Here is a 15,476-nt window from a genome sequence, read left to right as displayed (position 1 = left end):
TTCTGTTCTTCTAGTGCTATGGAAAAACTTGTATTGTTGCTTTATTAGTCTGGTACCACAGAAGCATCATGTTTGACAACCCCTAGCAGCTTGGTTGCAAAAGCTCTCGGTTCCTTTCCCATCCTTTTCTACGTTTCCTGTGAAAAGCTGTGACATTGGGCACCAGAAGGGAGAGAGCGAGCAAGCAAGTGTAGTCTGAGTCTGCAGTCTCCTCACAGAAGTCGCTAAATATTTCCGCAGCTGTAATTTTGGCTGAGGAATACCAAGGTGCTTTCTGATCTTCTGCTAATTTAAATATCTCAGCAGAAACACACACACTTGATCTCCTAACACTGCACTGGAGATATAAAAATGTCCTTTACAAGATACTATGAGAGTGTTTCTATTGTCTGAGCATCTAAATTCCTAGACATTCCTTGTTTATTTTATATATATATATATATATATATATATATATATATATATATATATATATATATATATATATATATATATATATATATATATATATATTATTTTTTTTACTTGCAATTTTAATGTTTTTCCTCCCCTCTGTATTACTGTATTGTATTAGATACAGGAGTCTGTTGAACATGACCTTTATTTACTTTTCTCTGTTCTGTTAACCATGTTCTTGCTTAGTCTAGGATCAGATTTCCCACATCGGAAAGGATCACGATCAATCTGGCACAGACTGTTCCTGAAACAGCTTCACGGACAGCCACAAATTGCATTACACCCCCCCCATCTTGTCAATGTAGTTCTTTGGTCTGAGTAAATAATTTCATCGCCTAGCACGTGCCAAACAATCCTTCTAAAACATTTTCTTAATGTACGTCTGTGCTCACCTGGTGACATCTCTGAATCAGCAAGGCTAACAACTGTTGGATAGTTCCGTTCTAATTGAGGAAGTCAGGGCTGAACAGGTTGAAGTGCTATGTTTTGTTCGGTATGCGTATTGAAGCCCTGTGCCCCGTGGTGAAATGCCATTTTTCCGGGGGACGGAAAGAGACGCTGACTGTTAGAAGTCATTACGTCTGTTCAAGAGAAAATCACTTACACGCGCAGAGACTTTTTTTTTTATCATAACCTTGGATCTTTTTACAAATAGGGTTTCAAATATTTCTCCTAAGGCTGCGAGTTTATCGGCTGCTCTTATTTTCTGAATGCTGTTTTGATGAGAGGCTATAGCAGTCACTCTCGGTAGGTAATATTTATGCCCAGATCTCTAAATAAACTGATTACTTTAACAAAGAGGTCAAGGCTTGACAGGCTGATATTACTGAAAGCGGATAAAGATATTATTTGTTTGAGGTCCAGGTGCAATTTTTATGATGGGTCTGTTCTTCCAAGACCTTCATTCGTTCCTAATAGTTTTTCAGTCTTGTTTCTCATGCAGTGTCGCTCTCATGTGCTCTTCAACCGCTTTACAAACGTCCGTCTCCCGAAAACACTCCTGTTATTGTCAGAACTCGTGTTCTGCCTTTGAGCAGATCGGATGCCCAGAGCAATATAAATGCTAATTTTGGGACTATTTACTGACAATTACCAGATAATTGAGTTGTTTCAGTCTTTTTCTTTTTTCTTTCTCTTCTCAGAGCTGGATAATGCCGATTGGCCACTAATTGTTTATTTCTTTTTTTTTTTGGGGTGAGGGTGTATGAAGGGGAAATCTTATTATCATAACAAGAGCAATGACCTTTTGTACCAAATCTTAATATACACATTTGTGAGTGAATTTTATTTTTTTTTGCTGTAGTTAATTCAGTGTAGAATTACATTATCAATTATATTGACGTGTAAAGCTAAGAAAAGCCAAGGTCTGTCCTTCTGTGCTTGGAGTTCTTGCTGACTTTTGCGTCATGCGTTTAGCAAACGTTTATTCACTCTCCAGTCAATGGAGCGGTTTAATTTTCTGAAATAATAAAAAATGTAATATTTATAGACTTTATAGATGTCTGATTATAACAGTAGTCTGTCACATGTACCATCAGTATATATTACATTGTGTAATTGGAACAGTTTACCGCATTATGCAAGCGTTTTTTGAACGTTGCACAAGTAAGTTGAATAATCAAACCAAACAAAAACCTGAGTATTTAAAGAGCTCACCAAAATAGATGTGACAGACGTGTCCACTATGTTTGTGTGTGCAGGAATCGAGTGTCCCAGAGGGTCTCGAAACATGCCAGGTGGGATGCAGGTGGCAGAGCCGTACAGCGAGGAAGCCACAATCTTCACCAAAGAGCTGGTTCTTCAGAGAGAGGTAAGGCCCCTTCATATCTGCTCCTGTCATTTAGAGCCTGTTTCTGTCACTTTAGTCTTCACAAGCCGTTTCTAGACTTTCCATTTCTGTAGTTGACATGACAGTGCCTGTGATGTTTGGTCTCGCCGGTCATTTTGTGACAACTATCTGCCCGTTTTCTTTTGTGGTCTGTCTTCTTTACTGCTGTCTTGAGATACTCAAACGCACTTGCCTTTTTCTGTCTTATATTCAGAGAATGGCTATCTGGATGTTTCAGGTCCTCTGTGAATAATGGTCACAGAAATTACAGGTCCAAATTGAGGAACCACAGATGTGATGGATCAGACATTTTATGAGGAAATCACACGATCGCACACTATTCTTACCTTTTCCTCAGGGTGCTCGACTCTGTACGGGTGCCGTTTCCATTAATGTTGTGTGAAAGAGGCTGGCGGTGAAGTCAGGCTTTAATGAGAAGAGCTTTTTTTTTTTTTTTTTTTTTAAAGCCTAACTTTAACCTGCACTTTGCAGAACGACTGGACACAGGAACCCACTGCTGAGAATTACAAAAGCGTCACGAAGTAGGGAAGAAAAAAACAAAAGATGGAGTCCTAATGACCTCCATCGCCCACAGTAAAACAAAGTCTTGCCTGTTATGGGATATTCTTGAGGAAAAGAGTAGGCTGTGATCCATCCACTCAGAAAGTGTGGAAGTCTCATTTGTTTGTCAGAGTGCCAGTCCATCTTCATGGACAGTAGATGTTGGACCTGCAAACGTTCACTAAGCTAGAAAGGTTTTTTTAGTTGTTCGTAGGTTATATGGCTATTACACATTTTTTGGTTTTACGCATTTTTTTTTTTTTTTAAACGTTTTAAATAATGTGTAATATTGATTTTATAATGTTAAGAGAGAAAGATGTACAACAATTTTGGGCATTATCTTAAATATTTTACATTTGTTGGCCAAATGTTGCAGAAAACATCACAAAAAGTGTGATGGATTCATAAAACAGATGTTCTCATCAAAATGTGACTGCCAAATTATAATTTTTTTGGGAGTAAAAAATGTTGATACTTCAATGAAACATTTTGACGCCAAGTGATTAAAAATCAACCTTGTATCCAAATAACAAAACAGTAGTTTGCGTAATGTTTCAGGCTTTGTGTAAAGAAGCGCATTAAACATAAGCATTTTTTTTTGTATCCCGCTCTCCATACATGCATCTGTGTGTGCAGTGGAATGCCGTTGTGTTTGTACTGCCCACTTTAAGCTGCATCCTAAAAGTTGTTCCTCTCCCAATCTGGCTCTAATCTCTCATGATCTGAAGCACATAATTAAACTGGCATGAGAGCCTGCATGTTTCTTCCACACACACCTCCTGCTTTTGAGGTTTCCACCAAGTGGAATTAAGACTGTAGGCTTTGGATTTCATAAAGCACACATAGCAAGCTGCTACAGAAAGAGCGAAAACATCTGCGAGTGTTTGTGCTTTGATTTAATTTCTATATTAATTCAACTATATCAAATTTGTCAGTTTCAATCTCTTAAAGTCGGAAAACTCAAGAAGATCACCGTGCAGTCTGACCTGAGATCCCAACATGACCTCACAAGTCATGATTGAAATGCGAAAACTTCAATGGCCGATCAGAGGCTTAGAACAGTTTGTGAGTGTGTGTGTGTGTGTGTGTGTGTGTGTGTGTGTGTGTACTCGAGTACACACACTCGTATACTGTATTTATGTATAGATACACTTTCTGTTTTGTTGAACGTGGTGAGAGATAATAGATTTAGTTTATTTCCTTCTCTTCCTGTCCATCTCTTGCTTTAGTGGAGTAGGGCAGAGGCGGTTGTGTGTGTGTGTGTGTGTGTGTTTTGTGTGCATTCATGCAGTAAAGTGATGGGAAAGAGGACTGTTGATGGCAGCACATGCAGAAACTCAAGCGTGGCAGCTTGGAGAGAGAGAGCTGCTCGGACACAGTCATGACTCATCCTCATGCGTGCCACCCCAGCTGCCTCTCACAGATCGTCCAAACTCAACAAATGACCTTTTTGTTCAAAACCGCTACGTCTTACACACATACACCCCCGTAGCGTCTCGGTCTGAGTGTGTCTCGGCGTATTTAGTCTCGCTCATACACACGGCCTGTGAGTTGGCTTACTATCTTTACCACTTGAGTGATTTATGTCTGGTTGTGGTGTTATATGCATCTCTGTGTGATTCACTTGTTCAAACTTAGTTTTCCCATACTCATAAGACCCCCAAGTCATATTACATGATTGCACCAGCTGTGCACTAGTTAAAACCTGACACATTTATGCAGTAAATGAACAGTTGGCGAGTATTGTTTTTGTTTATTATTATGGTTATATTATATTTAATTACTGTTGACACACACAAAGACTTATATTAGGGGTGTAACGGTACACAAACATGACTGTTCTGTATGTAACTCGGTTTTGTCATCACTGTTCGGCATGGTTTCACTATAGGAGGAGGAAAAATAGGATTCAAATATGGTTTCGTTATTAAACGGCTCTTTCTTTAAATGTTCAATTATAATTAGTTTTCTTATAGGGGGAAAAACCGACCTCAGCTTCTTGTCTAAATTATAGGGAGCCCTTTCACATTAAATATAATAGTTAAGAAAAAATAATAATAATGCTTAAGTTAAAAAGTCTATGCAAGCCCAAATTGCACACAATGCAATAGTAATTTTACAATTTCTATTATAATCATTTAAACATTGGCTGTCATAAATTTAATTTTTTTGTAGTATTTAAACTTGCATTAAATAATGAACGCATCACTAACAGGTAGTAAAATTTGAGTATAGCCTAGCATTAAGTGAAATGCTCTCATCTAGACCTTTTTTTTTCCCTTTGCAAAGTAACGAGCTGTGACACTGCTGACTTGCCTGAGGTCAATAAAATGCTACGTGACATTTTGTTTACTTCCTGTTTTAATCAAGTTGAGCAATTACATGAGATGTTCGTTCATTTTTATTTCGTGTTTATAATAAAGTCGAGCTCCGCGCTGCCATTTTATATATCGATCTGTCACGCCACATCAAACAGCACCAAAATGGCATTATTGTCCGAAACTTTAATGATTTACTTTGTTACGCATGCCAAGATTTTTAGTACAAATTTAGCGAAAACCTTTGCACCCCTAATAACTACACCTAACAGAGAGCTTACAACCTTCTAGCCGAGTCTTGCTTTGCACCATTTAATCAGAAGTAAATGCACGAAAAAAGCCCTAGCCCTTAGTGTAAACTTTACATTCTAATTGAATTAAGGTTAGCAAATGGCTGGTGCAACTCTATAGAGGCTTTGACGTGGACCCTTTTGACTTATGCCTGTAAGCAACCGCATAGCAACACTCTGGCAACCACCCATACAACCCACATGGCGTTGGCAAGTTTTGCACGGGCGAGCAGCACCATGGAGCTCTGCCATTACATAAGCCACACATCCCAACATCATCACTTAAGATTATCTCGATTTCCATCTCTATATCTCTCGCTCTCTCTAATTTGTTCTGTGTTGCTGATCAGTGTAGCCCACAATCTCTCCCTCTCTCTCGCTGAATAATTAATGGTGTGTTTGACAGGCAGGACACACTCTGGGCGGCTGAGCTCCTCTGGGAGAGCATTCACATTCAAGATTTCTCCTCGCCACACACATGCTCTAACTGTAGCGCATGTCATAAACTCTGCCAGTGGCCTCTTGTTTCAGCCGAATGTGGCCGTTCATACATATTTGAAGTACGGCAGTCATGGGATTTTCAGATTTTTGCTCTGTCTGTCCTGCTGTCGTGATTTTTTTTTTTTTGAAGTATTAATGTGCTGGAACTGAGTTCATAAGAACGAGATTTGTCTCTACTTATCAATTTGGTTCCACTGTACGACTCTCATCTTTTCTCCAGCTGCTTTTCCAGCCAAAGTCTTTTGTGAAGGCACATTATTTTTAGATTAATAAATGCAGCTTTTGAGCGCGATTTCAGCCCCGTGCGAGGTTTTAGGCTTGAGCCGGATTTTAAATGAGGTAAAAATCGAAACTGAAAGCAAATATTAAAAGGTCTCCGAACTCACTGATCTGATATCACAAAATCGTGTGTATTAGTGATGGTGAAGATCTGCAGTTGTTTCTGTATTTGAGCCATCACAGGAGCCGAGTAATGATCCGGTCTTCCGAAGTGTTTCTCCCTGTCTCTATCTGTGCTAATTTTATGCATAAAGATCATATAGCCTTGTAGCCTGGCTGTATGAGGAACCACAGACACGATCGTAGCCTTTTTCATCTTAGCATCAGAACATTTAATGCGCAGAAAGAGCTATGTTTTAAGTATAGAGCAGAAACACTACATGCGTATGCTAGTTAATGTACCAATATACCTGATCTACCAAACTCTGCTATCTGCTTTAAAATGTGTAACCGTGAAGAAACGGAAATTAAACTTCCTGAAAATAATAATCTGATATACAGATGGTAGTTTTATCTTTGTTTGACGCAGATGACCAAATGTAGTTATTTTGAGATATATCGCACAGATATAGCACATCAGTCTCTAATGTACATGCATTTGATAACAAGAGAGAATTATGAACATAATAAAACGCGGTTGTATCATTATAAATATGATAGTATTTTTACTCCATAAACACATTTGACCCTATTTTACAGAAAAATAAAGTATATAATTATTTTCACTGCTTATGTTAAGTTAACTTGTTAACAAGTTGTAATTATAACATTTTACATAATAATCAATAATAATAATATTTTACTTTTTTTTTATGTTGGGTAAAAACTTCATTGAACACAAAGAACACTGTTCTTTTCAATCCCCTCAAAATAGATTTCTGCCGTCAAGCTCCAATCGGACGAAACTGGATCATAAAAATACCATAAATGTATTTCATATGACTGGCATCCTTTTAAGACAAAAGGTTTTCTATAGTGCACCTGAATACTTCATTTCTTTGAAACTCATATCAAGGATATTTGAAGCTGAATCAAGGGACGGGTGCAGAACAGAGTGGAGTTTATTGATGGTTTTTATCTTATGTTTGTAAGAGTGAATGTGTGCATCCCAGGGTGCTCTCTGCAGTTCAGGCTGATATCTGCTTCAATCTGTAGTTGTTTCTTCTGCTCTTTGCCAATCTTTCCGTTAAACTCCTCCTGTCTTCTCTTATTTTTCTTATTTTATTTGAGAGAAAGCTTTTATGAGCTCTTATTCTGTGAATGCTTTTGTGCTTTTCTCCCTCGCATCTCTCTGTAACTCCGTGTTAGTGGCACAGTCTGAGAGTTTGAGGCAGATCTCCGCTCTCCTCTGGTGTGAATGAACTCGCCATTTTTAAGTACCCATTTTGGTCATTTGTCCTTTGCCCCCTCCCTCTCTCACTTATTCCTTTTCTTGCTTTTGTTTGTCTGTTCATGCACTGGCTCAGTGTTCACTGTATGAGGAGCTTGCAGGGTTTTTCAAGTCGCAAGTTTGTTGCTAAGTGACTGGATGGAGAGAAAGAGAGACTGAAAGGAAAAGATGCGTTCACTCTTGGCTCTCTGCTGTGTGAAAGAGTCTCTCTCTCTCTCTCTCTCTCTCTCTCTCTCTCTCTCTCTCTCTCTCTCTGACCCCCTTGTGAGGATGACATTTTGTCGTCTTTTGAATTGAGGACTGCAATAAAGCTTAGCAACTTGCTTACCAGTTCTCACTTTTACTCTGGACAAATTATTTTGTTTTTTTAATTTTTCTCATTATCTGGACTACTCTAAATAGCATGGTTTTTGTTGTCATTTGAGGCGTTTTTATTTGTCATTTGAGCTAATATTATGAGTTTGCTGCTTTTCCATTTAGGTTAACATAGTAATAGTAATGTGTATATAGTATAATAATGTATAATGTTGTTATTATTATGGTCATTACTGTCATCAGCATCATCAGTAGTAGCAGGACTACTTAAATTAAGCTCTTTTCTCAACTATATTCAGAACTATATAATTAATCATTCATATATGTAACGTTTCCAAGAATTTCGAAAAATAGGTTGTAAAATGTAAGTGTTTTTTTTTTTGTCAATTATAATTTTGTGGATCAATTGTTTTCATTAAATTATTTACTACTTATTTTACTTGTTTAGTTTAGAAAAAGTGATTTATTGCAGCAAGCAGAAAAGACTGATGAATGAGACCATTCACATCAAAAGTTCAAAGACTATGCCCATGATAAACAGAAAACTGTCCTTTTCTGTCCAAAGTTCTTTCTCAAAGTTCCATTCCTGAAAATCATAGCTATTGGCCAACTTCAGATCGCCATAACTTTTGTTACAGTCAAGCCATGGACAATACAGAAACAGTTTTTGAATACATCTTTCATATATCACAATCCGAAAAAGGTAATACTTCATGTATTGGGCATCACATATACAGCTATTTATAGTTAATAATGATTCGTTTCACATAATGACGCAGTTTTGCAGCATAAAGATCAAGATTTTGTATGTAAGGTGTATGCATTCATTAGATATTAAATGGAAGATCACAAATGTATCAAACTATTAAATGCTATTCTCTGTGGGTGTACACCGCTTTTCTGCCGTCTGTGTGGGGAAATCCAGATCCATGTTATTTGTTTTGGATTCTTGCTTGTATGGTTCTTTCCATGTACCTGCATTTCTGAGCGCCATGATCTGGAAATGTAGTTTCATGGCAGTGCTCATGTGAGTGTGAGATGAGGTGAATGTTTCCTGCAGAGGGCACACAGACCTCCACTGAGCCTAAACTCAACGCAGTGTGCACACAATTAGCCTCCCAGCTATTTTTTTTCCCTGCTAAAATAGAAGCAAATTAAAATGCTGTCATTACCCCTTCCATGGAGGGAGCCAGGTCCTAAGGCTGCTGGCCGTGCAAATGAGACACTGGTGGCTTTCTCAGAGGCCCTTGTTGCAAAAGAAGCACTCACCGTTATGTGTGTGTGTGTGCGCACGCTGGACGAAGATGCAGAATGGCATAGTAGCGTAGTCCTCCAACACGGGATCTCTAATAAGGTTTTCCTGCCTTTTGAGTTTTGTAAGGCTATTTGTAAGTGTGTAAGGCTATTGTGAAATTTACTAACAATTGAAAGTGAAAGTTTCTACACCATTTTGGCATATGAAGAATATTTTCTTATGCAAGTTGTAGAGCATAGTATTTTGCCAATATGAAACTGCATTCGCAAATTAATTGCAACTTTCCTGTCTTTATTGCCACAAACTGTTACATTTAACATCAAAGAGACCCCTCTTTCCTTTTTAGTGATCAAAAAATTTGATTTAAAAAGTCCTTTCCAGCTAGTTGCTGTTTCTTGTCGTTATTTAAACAAGTACGCTTTTTCTCTTCTTGTTTAATGGTTTGAAAAAAGAATTAATGGTGTATGGCATAAGAACACCAGGGTGAGAATAGAATGACATAATGACTTAATTTTATTTTTTGGATGAATTATCCCTTCACCTGGAATTAATTTACCACATTAGCTATTGGCAAGAGTTTAGAGAAGACATATTGCCAAAAACATTACCCAAATCATTGGCTATAAAAGCAGCTTGGTTATGTTTACCATTTGCTCTTCAACCAGCATCCATATATGCTCTTTAAATAGGGTTCTTCCCATTTTAATGTTGAATCTCAAGATTACTATTAGTATTTTTCATTCATCAGCGTTCAGTAAAACTCCAGTGACTGTGTAGAGCTGTCCTCTTTTCTGCTTTAGCGTTTCCAGGTGCCAGCAGTCAAATCCCTCTGTGTCCTTCCAAACAGAGGAAATGCCCTTCCAAGAGAACCCCACTCCACATACTCGCATACACACACACCCTTTGTCTTTTTTTATTAAAGAGGCCATGGGTACACCATTCATTGTGATCCGTTTTTCATAGCTTGTCTTTCTTTACCCCAGTAATGTCACTGTGACCTAAATACCATTTCCCCTTAAACTTCCTGTCTCAGGGCTCATTTCACCCAATAAGGGCTTTCTGTTTTGTTTATATGGCAATTCATTCATTTTATACAAGGTTCCCACAGTCTTGGAAAACATGGAAATATCTTAGTAATATAGTAATATTAAAAAAGTAATATTTAATATTTTCTGTGGTGAATATTGCTTATTACATTTACTGTTAAAAAGTTTGGAATGATTGAATGATTCATTGATTGATTGACTAGCTTTCTATTGACTTAAGCTTTTATTTGATCAGAAATACAGCAAAATAATTGCAATTACAATTATCTGATAATAACTATATCTGCAATTTTCAAGCCTGAAGTTTTAGCAGCCACTTCTTCAGCTTTCAGTGTCACATGATTCACTAGAAATCATTGAGATGCCGATTTAGTAATAATTTTTTTAGCATATATTTTTGAAAACCACGTTTAATGCTTAATGTCTTTGTCCCCAGGATTATTTGATAGAACAGCATTTAATTCAAGAGTAGAAATATTGATTTAAAGTAATTTTGTATCCAAAAAAAAAAAAGTACATGCCCAAAGTTCTGCTTTTAAAATCTTTCATAGTTTGTAATTTCATACTTTGATCTGCATTTCAAAACGCGTTTTATAAACATTCAGACGTGCCCAAGAATCTCAGAAATGTTGTCTAGGTGGGCAGCTCACTAGGTTTTGTAAGACAGCCGTTTCTGCAGTGACCCCTTTCAGAGCTCCAGCTTTGAGCAACTTCCTGAGGTGAAGTGGCCTTGAGATGGAAGGAGATTTAGTCGGTCTTCATTCACACACCCGCCCTCGACCCGCGACCCTGCAGTTGGTCATACGTGTTTGTGCCTTGTGTTTTATATGGCTGCTAAAATGATTCAGTGCTGTAATCCAGACAGACGCGTTGTGTGCCCGCCATTCTCAGCTGCTTTATGACATGACTTTCCACGCTCATAGCAGCTTTACTGTCCTTGTCCTCTCCAGCTTTTTCAAGACTGTCTTTAGCTCGAGCCTCAGATGGAGCGACAGAACGGAGTGATAATTGTCGTAATTGCTGAGGGAATCAAACAGCACAGCCGCGTTGATGTAACGCCCCTCACCGTTTCCGTCCTCTCGTCTCACTGTCTTTCTCTTTTCCAGTGGCTTGCGCTCATGCGGTGCAAGCGTAATCTTTTAATCAATGATATCGAGCCGTGTTATTGTGGTTAGGAGTTTTATTCACCTCCTTCAGTGGTTGAGTGTGAAAACCTGTGGCGATTCCTCCTCGTTTTGAGGAGAATTGAGATATTATGCCTTTCTGAAAGATGCCGTCGTGTGTGAAGGGGCTATTATCCACTAAAGAGCTGTTGGGCTAATGCTTGTTTATACGTGTGTAAATGTGTTTATGTGACGAACAGCCAAAGGTGGAAGTTTTATAGAAGCTTCTAGCGCCGAATTAAATGGCTCCCATGACAATCAGGTTGTTAGTTGCCATGGGAGCCTCATCCTGGTCTCTCCTTTGGCCCATTCACACTCGACAGCTGTCATCTCACACACACGCAGATTTCCTCAAGCCAACCTTCCTCTTCCCCTCCCGTGTTTGATCAACACCATTGCATTCTCTCCTCGTTTCACTCTGCATCTCCTCCTCCTCCTCCTCTCCTTTGATCCCGTCTCCCATCCCTTTTCCTCTCCTTCATTCCGGCAGTCTCTTAACTCCCCATGTGTGCTCGCTCATGGGTATTCCAACTTTTCTAGCTAATTAGAGTGTGTACAGAATAAGGCGAGTGTGTGTCGTGTTTCAGGTGTGTGTATGAAGTTCTAGGCCCTGCTGTGGGGCCCCGGGGCCTTTCTATCCTCAGGAATCAGCTCTGGGAGTGTAATCCTGCAGTAGCTTACTCCAGCACAATGCCTGACCTCTTCTGGCAGACAGGACACCCCGAACAGCCCAGAAGAGAGGGCCTAATCTTCCTCACATCGTCAGCTTTCCCCCCCCGCCCCACACTGCTCGAGAAGAAGGGCAAGCAGGACAGAATCCTTCTATAGAGCTTCAAATCGGCTTGATTTTTCTCCTAATAATGCAGAAAGAAAAGATTCATTTATCACTTTATTCAGGGTCAGAAAATCATTTTGAGCCCCGTGGCAAGAATAATATCCAAATTGTTAATGTCCTAGAAATTCAATTAAATTTACAGGGGTTTTTTTATTATTATTTTTTTAATTCTCAATTTAATTTTTTTTAAGGTTCTTTATTTTTAAATATTTGTTTCAAATATACATATTACAGTTGATGCTGAAAATTAAATTAGAAAATGTATTTACATAGATCAATATTGGTATTTCTGTTATAGATCTAAGTTTTTTATTAATAATAATCCAGTATAATGTTGTTTGACATAACAGATTGCAGTATTTAATTGATACATTTTTTGTTGCATTTTTCTTTTCTATTCTGCTGTTATATAAATATATTGACCTGTGTGTGTGTGTGTGTGTGTGTGTGTGTGTGGATGGATATTGATATTTCTATTGATAGTAGTATATCTAAATGTTATAGAAAAATATTGATCTTGATTAATATATATAATCCTGTAAACTGTTGTTAGTTATTTGTTTAATGTTCAGTTTACTATTTAATTATTTTATTTACTTTTTTTATAGGTCCAAGTATGTCATAAAAAGTAATTGATGATAATCCAGTAGAATATTGTTACATATAATGAATTGCACCGATATCAAATGTTTTTAAATGCAGTTCAAGCGCACATTTATTTGTTTATCGAATTTGTTGAAATTGTTAAATATTATATTATATTGTAATTATTTAGGTATGCACACATTGCATAAGATGAATTAGTTTTCTTTTAGATTTTCTTTTAACTTCCAGTAGAATATAATCAATAATGGTTCAGCTGAATACTTCATCTAAAATGTGCATAAAACAAATATGAAATGAATGTAGTGTATACAAAATTTTGCGGCACGTGTCTTAAAGTAGTTTTGATATAGAGAACCGAGTTCATTGGAGTGCGTTTGTAGTGAAGTGTCTGGGTCAATGTGGCTTTGTTAATGTAAAGCAGCCAGTAAGTTTGTCACGGACGATTGTTCAATTACTGTTGTCCTGTAGAAGTGTATATCTAAGCCCGTAATGGTCTCATAGCTCTCCCTTTAGGCAGAACAAGAGCTGTGCGAAGTCACATTAACAAGATGGCTGACCCAACATTACACATTACTTTCTGATACTTCCAGCCATAAACTTCCAGCAGCACTATTGACTGATGGTGCAAAAAGCAAAGCTATCAAGGGTAATTGGCAAAAAAGAGATACCATATGGTCTAGATCATAACGGTTGTTAATCCAATCCAAATAGTTCTCTGTTCTGCTATTGCGAGTGTTCCGATGAGTCTGTTAGCGCTGTAGCGTGCACAATAATAACACAAGAATTAATGGCAAAAGCATCTGCCTCTTAAAGTGCTCAACAAAGAACACGGGTTTCACACAAATGCGTTTGCAGAAAAACATGCTCGCGCTTCTGAAAGTCTTCTCATCATTTGTGTTCCAGCCTGCGCCTATAAATGAGTTCTGCACAACTTAAAAAAGAAAATGGAAATAGCTGCAGCTATGCTGACATTTTTGCTCAATTACACTAATGAGAGCATTAGGAGCGTGTGCATTTGTGGCTCCGCCAGCCAGAACTCTGAAATGGAGCTTTTTCACGCCTGAGCAGGGAGGTTCAGAGAAAGCCGTCTTAACTGCAGAGTGCACACTGACAGCAAGATGCTCACTAGGTATGGCCAGAAGAACGCCGTCGCTCTTTATTGCTTTTCTCAAACGCGAACCCTGTGCCAGATAGCGGCCGGAATTTGGCCGTCCTGTTCTCTTCCACCTCTTTAAAGTGATTTAGTTAGCTTCCAGTCCTTTGTGTCCATACCCACAGGTACATTTGCCTCTGTGGCTTTGTCTTTTCTGCACTTCTAACAGTCTGCTAATGGCTGTGTTTGTCATGATCTAGATGCGTTTGCGTGCCTCATGCCAGCGGAATCGGGGAGGTGAGCCATGTGCCGGGGCTCTGCTCGATTCACCCCTGCCGCATGCCAGCGAGATGCCTGACGATATCCGAGCGTCTTGCGCACAAGACTCGCGCCGTCTGCCAGCGCGGTACGCGAAACCTGGCACTGGAAGCGTCTTGCTCCACGGGCCTGGGGGCTAAGCCCTTGATGTTTATGTCCGGCATGAAGCGTGGGATTTGAGCTAGCACAGGTGTACGGCAAGCCAAGTCTGTGTTTTTGCTAGCCATCTTAAAATGGAAAATGGTCGAAGCATGACCCCTTTCTGGCGTGGTCTATGCATCAAGCGCATCTTTTCCATTTCCCAGAAGCCTCTAGGATGCTGGCTTAGATTTACGGCTGTATTAATCTACTCTATGTATCTGGCACTCTTGGCATCAGCGCTCGCATCTAGAAACGGAGCCGCCGCCGCTTGCCGTGCTGTCACCTGAGCTGATTTAGCAGGTGCTAACCTCCATCAGCCAGGAAATGTCAGGCTGCCCTCGGCTGCATTTGTGCGCCGCTTCCTTCAGGGCAGTGCCTGCTGATTAGAGCATGTGCTTTTCGGAGCGTTTTGAAATACGACCCGCTTCAGAGACGTGGCTCGTGTCAGCGTGTCTTACTAGTTTGCCGCACTTTCCTTTAATTAGCATGTCACAGGTGATGTAAACAAGCTAGCACTGATGTTCATCTTAAGCGGCGCCCCCTGTAGGTAACAATTTTCTTTCTTTCGAAATTCTGGGATTTTTTTTTCCCCCACTAATTGTTATTGACCAGAGAGATTTCTGAGATTTCTCTCTGAACTTTTAGAGTCTGGTAATGCTGATGCAAGGACGCACCAGATATGTCTTCCGTTTTCCCCTCCAGGTTTGCCGAAGGAAGCCCGTTCTGAGAGCTGTGGGCTAAGAGACTAACATAAACGTCTTGAGCAGACGTTATAGTGTCTGTCGATCACCAGAAGCAAAGTTAGATCACTCGACGGACATCTTGGCAACACCCCAGGGAGCTTTTTTCTCTCTAGCTAATGGGTATAAAGCACAGCTGCTATCCACTTAAGAGAGGAAAGACCAAAATCTCAAACAGTTAAGACTGTTTGAATAACATCAAATCAACATTATATACGAATATCTCTCGTATCTTAAAAACCCCCGCAGAACGCAGCTAATCCATATTCTGTCAAAAAGAAAATGATTTTTTTTTTTCTTAACGAAAGGCAGGGTTTCTTATTATATAGCTACTTTGTTCT

General features: G+C 39.1%; 1 protein-coding gene across 1 annotated transcript in view; it reads left to right on the top strand.

Annotated features, from left to right (window-relative positions):
- snd1 (staphylococcal nuclease and tudor domain containing 1) overlaps positions 1-15,476 on the top strand; it is a 141,254-nt gene that overhangs the window by 48,545 nt on the left and 77,233 nt on the right. The window contains exon 16 of the mRNA XM_043238015.1: positions 2,157-2,266. Within this exon, the coding sequence (XP_043093950.1) occupies positions 2,157-2,266 (110 nt within the window). The remainder of the gene's footprint in view (positions 1-2,156; positions 2,267-15,476) is intronic.

This window comes from Puntigrus tetrazona, chromosome 4, assembly GCF_018831695.1.
Source record: "Puntigrus tetrazona isolate hp1 chromosome 4, ASM1883169v1, whole genome shotgun sequence".
Classification (NCBI taxonomy): domain Eukaryota; kingdom Metazoa; phylum Chordata; class Actinopteri; order Cypriniformes; family Cyprinidae; genus Puntigrus; species Puntigrus tetrazona.
This window is presented reverse-complemented; position numbering and strand designations above follow the sequence as displayed.